Source organism: Protopterus annectens, chromosome 2.part0 (genome assembly GCF_019279795.1).
Source record: "Protopterus annectens isolate FY-2018-M chromosome 2.part0, PAN1.0, whole genome shotgun sequence".
Lineage (NCBI taxonomy): Eukaryota > Metazoa > Chordata > Ceratodontiformes > Protopteridae > Protopterus > Protopterus annectens.
Window position 1 is genome coordinate 1838733143 of NC_056728.1, and position 8609 is coordinate 1838741751.

Consider the following 8609-nt stretch of genomic DNA (forward strand, 5'->3'; position numbering starts at 1 on the left):
GGTGTGGTGAATGGGATGAAGTATTCTCTGGAAATTATACTTTGTACCCAGTTGTCGTTTGTTATTTTGAGCCAGGTGTCTGGGTACAAAGATAACAGACCCCAGACTGCCTCCAGAGCAGAACAGTCGGGCCTCCTTTCAGGAGCGCTGGTAGGGCTTCTCAAAGTAGTATTCTCTGTCGCCCTGGTTTTGCATACCCCCATCTGCCGCGGGGGTGGCAAATTCCATTATTGCCCCCCTCCTCTGCCCCTGGAAGGGGGTTCACCACGTGTGTCCTGAAAGGCTCCTTGGGCTTTTCTGAACCACATTTTCCCTCCCCTTTGACCCTTGTGGTAGGGTCTGGTAGGGGTGGAAAAACGGACTCCGACAGCAGACCAACTCTTTCCATCCTGCTCACACCTGGTTAAAAGTTTCCTTAACTTTGGGCCTGAAAAGGGACGAGCCATCAAAGGGGGTATTCACGAAGGATGACTTGAAGGGCTCCGAGAAGGAACGCAAGCGCATCCAGGAGCGTCTCCTAAGAGCAACTCTGTGCCCTCTACCCTACTTGTTCCATCAGCTGCATATGAAATGAGGTGCATGGACGAGTTTACTGTGGAATTAAGGGTAGCAAGCTGGGTGGCAACTGTCTGTAGCTCCTGCGGCTATTGTACCTTGAAGAGCATCTCCCAGCTCTTTAAGGAGAACTCTTTGTAGTCTCGTAAAATGGGTTAAATAGTTAAGAGAACAAGTGCAAAGGTCGCTGAACTAAACATGCGCGTCCCGTATCTATCCAAGATCCTGGAGTCTCTGTTAGGAGGATGGATACTAGGAAGTTTCAGACATTTCCTTTTTGGTGGCTGCTGCCATCACCATGGCATCAACTGGCACACCTTTGGTCAAGAAATATGGTGTCTGGAGACTCCCACGCCCTTCATGAGACCAGCTTCATGAGCTCATCGAAGGGCAGAGACACCCAAGAGGTGGAGTGCTGAGATCCAAAAGCCTTCAGAAGGACCGACTCGTCCTCAGTAGGGTTGGTGGACTGCAAGCCACCCCTATGCTTAAGGATTTCCAGTATCTCTGCAAATGAGATATCCTCAAAGGGGGACCGTGGGGACCCTTCTGATTCATCCAAGTCAGTATCAGATGTTAATGACTTCTGAGGGGAGTCCAAATGTTTCCTCTTACACACACTTCCTGGGAACCTCATCAGTGGGAGCTTCTGGAGGTGTCGGAAGAGCATGGGCCATCCAATGGGGCTTCCTGAGGCTCTGGGTCTCTGCACTTAGCCAAGATCTGTGAGGCAGAAGCAGACACAGATGCTTTAAAGGATGAAGAAGCCGGGCCTGAAGTTGAGGATGTCTTGGCTTCAAAGGTCCCTCTGCTCCGATGCGAAGGGACCAACAGATCTGAGAAAACAGTCAATACCCCCCCTCCCCCGGCACTGGGACAGTGGGCTCAGAGCCCAAGGTAGGAGCTGAGCTCATCTGAGCTGAAGCCCCAAGAGGCAAAGTCAGAACCGACAAGTCAGTTTGACTATCCTCCCCAGATCCGACCAGTGTGTGTCTTGCTCCTAGAATCCTTGATTGGTGCAGAGGATGTCAGAGTGAACGGAGCCGAAGACACTGGAACAGGTGTCGGCTGTGAAGGCTCCACAATCAGCAAGTCTGACTCCTCCAGCTCCGAAGAACCGGTATGGCTCGGAGGAGGAAGAGATATACCTGGCACAACGGTCTTCGGCTACAAAGCCACTTGGGTCAGAGCCGATAATTTGGCAAAGGCCAGTGCCTGAAGAAGCTTCGGCACCACCCAATCCACATCAAAATCAGATACACTAACAGAAGATAGAAATGATACCACCGAATGGAGTAGCGGTGATTTAAGAATTTCGGATACCAGTTCCAAAACCGGGGACCAGCTCTCAAAAGAAAAGACAGTCGGCTCAGAGACCCGTGGAGTCGATGTCACAGACTCTATAGATTTTTTTGATTCCACAAAAGTCTTGGAGGACTTTGAGGACTTACTAGATCCACCCTGGTCACTCAAAGCTTCCTGGAAAGAAGGTTTTAACAACCCCTGGTCAATAAGCTTCCTTTTTCTCTCTTGGAGGACTCTAGAGGAAAAAGAATGGCGTACAGAACATGTTTCTTCTAAGTGCAAGGCACCCAAGCAGTAGACATAATTCACATGGCAGTCAGTAACAGACGACATCTGCTCACATTTAGGGCATTTTTTTAAACCCTGACTTAGGGTGTTTGTCCTTGTCATCAGCCATGACAGAAGTGGACACACCCAACAACAGCAAGTGTAAATTAGCCTTCTAATAGAAAACAGGCTAACTACAAGAGCGCACACACACACACACACACACACACAAACACACACACACGCCTTTTAAACTAAGAATAACTACTCAAAAACCTTCTAACAAAAAACAGGCTACATATAAGCACACAAGCCTAAAATTAAGGCCAACAAGCACACACACAAATTAACTAAACAGATAATCTTAACAAGCAAGTAAACTCTAATAAGATACTCTGCTGAGGAAACAATGTGACAAAAGGTCACTGAACAAACACTTACTATTCACTACGTAATCACACTATACTATGCTAATAAAAAAAGTGACAAAGGTCACTGAATAAGCAAGTTTTTAGTCAGAAATTTTAAATAGTCCTATCAAGAAAAAGACGACCAAATATAAAACTAAAAAGCACACAGGGAAGGGAACACTACAGATAAAGCTTTAAGATCCTATCTATCCTAATATCTAACTATTTTAACAATAAACTAACAATAATATTTGAAAATAGAAAGGAATTAAAGTTTTTACTGGCCCGAGCTAGCAAGAACCTCCGATCAGTTGCAGCAGCAAACTAGATCTGGTGTAACTCAGTGTGCATCATGGGATAGGGACTTGGCCTCGGGCTACTTGAAATCCTCGAGCTCTACAGTAGGTGCCGACTCAGAGCTGAGTGATCGGCTCCGAACCCATCAGTAAAGAATGAACGGCGAGATAGAACAACTTCACATCAATTGATTTCAATGCAACAACTTCATATTTCAAAGATTCACATGCCTATTTAACCCCCTCTGTCAATTAAAGGTAGCCCATCAATTCACACCTTCCAGAGGGAACAAGATGACTCCATGAGCACCTACAATTTCCACGATGGGATCCACAGCATCAAGCTCCTTCACATCCAAAAGGCCTTGAACTTGTTCACCAAATCTAATTACCCGATTTTCATTTTACATGGGTAAAATGGGCCTGTGGTGGGGGCTACATAAAAATGACCTATTACAGTACATTGAAATAAAAGGGAAAACATTAAGCTGCATATGTTATTCCATGATAACTAGAGAGTCGTCTATTACAGAACCAACAACACAGAACACTTGGGTAAAGCCTAGCCAAAATTTTGATTCCAAAAGACAAATACCAATGAGTAGCTCACATTGTAATTATTTGTTGCATCTGCATACACAGTGAACTACCGAGAAGAGGAGGACAGCAAATTTACAGTTAAAGGCCAAAAAGAAAGCTTTATTAATCTTCTTATCGTGGTGTCAAACAGCCAACAAGGAAACTATTAAGGAATCTATTTTTAGATTCTCTCTTCCACCTGTTCACAAACCCTTCCCCAACAGGACATGAGCTCATTTTCTCCCTAGCAGTGGAAGTAGGCTCCATGTGGGACACCTCAAAATCTGCTCCAGGCAACTGCAATCTAGGCAGACATCAGGAAATTAAGCTCTCACTGGCATCCTTGAAAGTCAGAGCTATTTTTTTTTTTTTTGGGGGGGGGATATGCCCACCTCTGACCCTTAGGTGGGGGATGAGCTAACCACATTACTGCAGTGGCTCATATCATCACCCATCATCAGCAGTGCACAGTCACACAAGCTATTGTAGAAGATGCCTCGATCACCAGCAGCATGGGGAGCCTCAAACCTGCCCCTGGGTCATATCACCACCTGACATTTCCTCCTCCAAGGGCATTAGCTTTTTGGTCAAAGGTTTGGCTGTACCCTTTCCCCATGGTAGACATACATGCCCATATTCCCTTACCACAATTCTAAGTGCCCCCCTATTTGCTACTCAAACTTGGGTCACCTGGACTACAGTTAGAGCTTTATCCCTCTATGCCACCAGCAAAGAAATAGAGCAGTGTTCACCCTCACACGTGCAGCACAACTTGGGTATAAAATCTGTTTTAGCTTGCATGAGCTGTAGTCATGAATGCACATGCACCAAAATGCATGTCCAGTAGTGTGCTTTGGGTAGATGGCACTCTATTTATATGCTCCTTCCAAACCACATTAATGCTCATCATCAATTATATACAGTGCAGGTTCAGGCTGATGTGTAGAGAAAGCAACTTGCATAATGGCTGTTTGATCCAAATCATGCGACATTTATCACTGACTGAAACATAATTACTGTAGACAGTTGGAGCTAATTTCTCTTCTAAAAGGCAGCAGCTCATGTCTGACTACAGTGTTAGCAGTGTACGTCTAATCAAGTCTGATATTCAAGCACAATGTAACCCGGTGATTTTGTAAAATTCAATAAAAGCCTGAATTTTTCACAGACATCCATTTCTGCTGGGTGAAAAATGGTAACCACTCAGTCTTTACCACAGAAGCTTTAATCCTGGTTTTAACCCAAACAGCACAAACATTAATACAATCATATTGGTACAGCATTAAAATCAGTTACACTAAATGCATATATTATGCCCCTTCTCAGGGAAGAATTACCATTACACGTCATATTACTGGCTGAGCCTTAATGACATGCAAGCCCTCATGGGGAACAGTGAGTGATCCCCACACTGACTTGCAAGCCCACATGGGGAATACTGACTGATCCCCACACGGACATTCAAGTCTAGACAGGGAATACTATCTAATCCCCACATGGACATTCACGCCCAGACAGGGAATACCGACTGATCCCCACACTGACATTCAAGACCAGACAGGGAATACTAACTGATCACCACACTGACATTCGAGCCCACATGGGGAGTTCCAGCACATTTTTAAGCCTTGAGAAGGGCCTCCAAGGACTGCCCATATATAAAAACAATGACAGCTGTTGGGGAAGTACTAACTTAATGGGTAAGTAAAAGGCAAAAATATGGCTCATCCAAGCATAATCTGGGATAAAATACTAGCCAGAGGGAGAACATGTCCCAAGACGCAGGGTAATTAACATTTTACAAGACAGGAGGGTTCTGGTGACTGCATATCAATAACCTGCAGCTACAGTCACAGCAGCACACTGCAACCACAGAGCAGAAAGAATTACTGATGGGAGAGGCACTTAAACTCGTTCACAATCTAGATGTTGTGTTAAAGACAACAGTGAAGTAAAATGGATACCACTCAACTGTGTGTCTACATTAAAAGATGGCTACTTTATCACTATTCTCAAGCAGTTCACTGAAGGCACATTTTGTTATACTAAACACAGCAATATCAAAACTTAATGGAATTCTGCAACCATCTACAAAAGCATGCCACACTTACCCATAAAGCAACGCATGATCCAGGTGTTCACACAGCCTCTGTAGCACTTTATCATGGTTTTTAATAGCTGGGGTCTCATCTTCACAAGCAGCAAAGTAACTCTGCAACTAAGATAAAGCATGCAATTTATTAAGCTGAAAGTGTTTAACATTCTAAATATTTATTTTTATTTACTTTATTTGAAGTTTGTTAACCGGGAAAGTCCACTGGGCCAAAATAAGCCCATTTTCAATGGAGGCCCAGGGAGAAAAGCTCCATATACAATTATTACAAAGCTAATATCAACAAAGTTAAGTACAATACAATTTTCAAAACTACTAAAAACACAGTTATACAGAAGACAGAATAACATTTGAGCAAAGTGTTGTAACAAAGCATTGAATGAAATTAAAACATAAGTACTTTGGAGTAAGTATAATCTGGAGTGCAGGCACTTATGCACTCAGTTTCATAAAGTGAGAGGTAGGAGGAATAGAGCAAGAGAGTAGAACAGTGAAAGGTGAATAGGCTGAATTATGAGAAAGGAGAAAAAAGGATGGGGGAGCAGAAATGATACAGAGGAGTCAGGTGGGGTGAGAGCATGAGCATTCCCAGTGAGAAGAGAGATGGGAATGAAGCATGGTCTTGAAGGTGGAGTGTTCTGGGTGATTTGAATGGGGTGGGGGGTGAATTCCATAGGCGAGGGAAAGAGACAGGAGAAATTGTCCAGGTGCACATAAGGGTTTGTAAACTTCGAGGAGGTTCTGGTTACTGGACCCGAGTGGTCTGTCATGATAATGCAAGGTGAGTATGGAGGAGAGGGAAGGGCAGTTAAGAGGGTTTGAAAATGAGTTTGTGAGCAGTTAACAGTTGAATGTAAGAGTGATAGTGGGGGAGTTCCAGCCAGTTCAAGGAGTGGAGTGCATCACAGTGGTGTTGTGCCAAGGATTTGGTCCCAGTAGCAAACTTAAGAGATTTTATTGTAGCAGGATGACAGTTTTGACTTTAGGGAGGACTGAAGGTTGGTGAGGAAAGGGGCTCCATACACAGAGAGAGGGGATGAGGTAGGAAATAAGACAGTAAATGTTTGGAAGAGGGAGTGAGACAACGGCTGTGACGATTCCGAGCTTTTGGTGTGTTTTCTTAACACTAGTTTGTATATGAATGTCAAACTTTAAATGTTCATCAAACTTTAAATGTTCATCAATGACAACACCTAGAAGTTTTGTATGGGAGACTATTTCAATTGGAATCTTATTCTGACTGACTATGGAGAAGGAATTTTTATCGATAGAGGTGTTTTTAGATGGGGTAAAGATCATGATTTTGGATGCATTGAGAGCAAGGTGATTTTTCAGCATCCAAGACTCAGTACAAGAGAAAGCATCTTGTGTTAGTTGCCTGAGTTTGGGGAGAGCTTGAGCATAGCAAATTATGTTGGAATCATCCGCGTACTGGACAAGTTTGGTATTAAGAATGCACTCATGAAAATTATTAATGAAGATGTTAAAAAGTAAGGGACCCAGTATTGAGCCTTGTGGAACTCCTGTTGTGAAGATAGGAAAAGGTACTATTGTTCCACTTGATGGTTTGCTGTCTATTAGAAAGGTAACTGGAAAACTAGTTAATAGAGAAGGGGGACAGATTGAGGAGAGAGAGAGTTTGTACAAGAGAAAGTTGTGGGAAACAGTATCAAACACCTTTGATAAGTAAAGGAGAAGGGTAGATACAATGTTGCCAGGGTCTCTGGCACGGTTGATGATGTCAAGGAAGGAGAGAAGGGCAGTGGTAGTACTATGTCCAGGTCTAAATCCATGTTGAATTGGAGAAAGAAGCCGACTGTCTAGGAGGTAGGGAAGGAGTTGCAAGTTTATGCATTTTTCAAGAACTTTTGAGATAGGGGACAGATGGCTATAGGACAGAAGTTGGAGATTTCAGTATTGTTGCCTCCTTTGTGGAGGGGAATGGTCAACACTTTCCTCCAGAGGATGGGCACATAGGATTCTTGGACTGAACGGCTGATAAGTATGGTGATGTGAAGGGCTACACCATTGGCAGCTAGCTTGAGAAAGTTAGATGGAAGGTCGTCTGCGCATGAGAGCATGGTTTTAGTTTTAGAAATTTTTTTATGGTGTGCAGAGAGATGGGTTGTATGGTAAAGGGGGGTGAGTAGTGTTGATGTCAGTGGGACTAAAGTTGAGGGTGTGGAATGAGGGTAGAGTAGAAGTGTTATTGGAGAATGATGTGGTGAGCTTGGCTATTGAATCAATAAATAGAGAGTTGAATTGGGTAGCCAAGATATTATCTGGAGAGTTAGGGTCAGGGCAGGGATGGTCTTTTTTTTGCCAGGAGAGCAGATGTACTGTTCCAAACATTTTGGGGGTTGGATCTATGACTGTTTTGAAGCTTGGAGTAGTAGGACTTTCCGTCTAAAGCAATTTGTTTTTTCACTTTACTACAGAGTTGCTTACACTCAGTAAGGGTGTTGGGTGTTTTAGATTTATGGTAATGCTTCCAATAGTTATCCTGGAGATGCAGGAGTGTAATAGTTGCTTTAATTAGCCAAGGGGTAGATTTGGTTTTGATTCTTTTAGTTCTGGGGGAGCGTAGCTATCTAGTAGGTTATTGAACGCAGTATTGAAGTATGCAACAGCATAGTCAAGCGAGAGCATTTTTCCAGGGTCCCAGTTCATATGTTTTAGCGAGTCGGGGAAAGCTAGATGGTTGAAGTGTTTTAGGGTACAAGTTAGTTCTGGGGGAGCGTAGCTATCTAGTAGGTTATTGAACGCAGTATTGAAGTATGCAACAGCATAGTCAAGCGGGAGCGTTTTTTCAGGGTCCCTCATATGTTTTAGTGAGTCAGGGAAAGCTAGAGGGTTGAAGTTTTTTAGGGTACAAGTTGTGGTGAAGATGAAGGGAGGATGGTGAGGGACAAGCAAAGGCAGGGAGATGACCACTGACGGAGTTGGGTAGGGTGCAGTTGTCAGAAACTGAGTTGGGGTGAGAAACTAATATCCAGTCCAGAATGCTACCAGTTATCTTTATTAAATGTGGTACGAGAGGTAATTATTTGGGTGTAGTTGTACAGGTTTGTATTCTGAGGTGAT

The 8609-nt window shown here is 43.6% G+C and overlaps 1 protein-coding gene across 2 annotated transcripts in view; it reads right to left on the reverse strand.

The window, feature by feature from the left end:
- PLEKHM2 (pleckstrin homology and RUN domain containing M2) overlaps positions 1 to 8609 on the reverse strand; it is a 1089177-nt gene that overhangs the window by 944145 nt on the left and 136423 nt on the right. For both annotated transcript variants that reach the window (XM_044061870.1, XM_044061869.1), the window contains exon 2: positions 5524 to 5630. In XM_044061870.1, coding sequence (XP_043917805.1) covers positions 5524 to 5630 — 107 coding nt within the window. The remainder of the gene's footprint in view (positions 1 to 5523; positions 5631 to 8609) is intronic.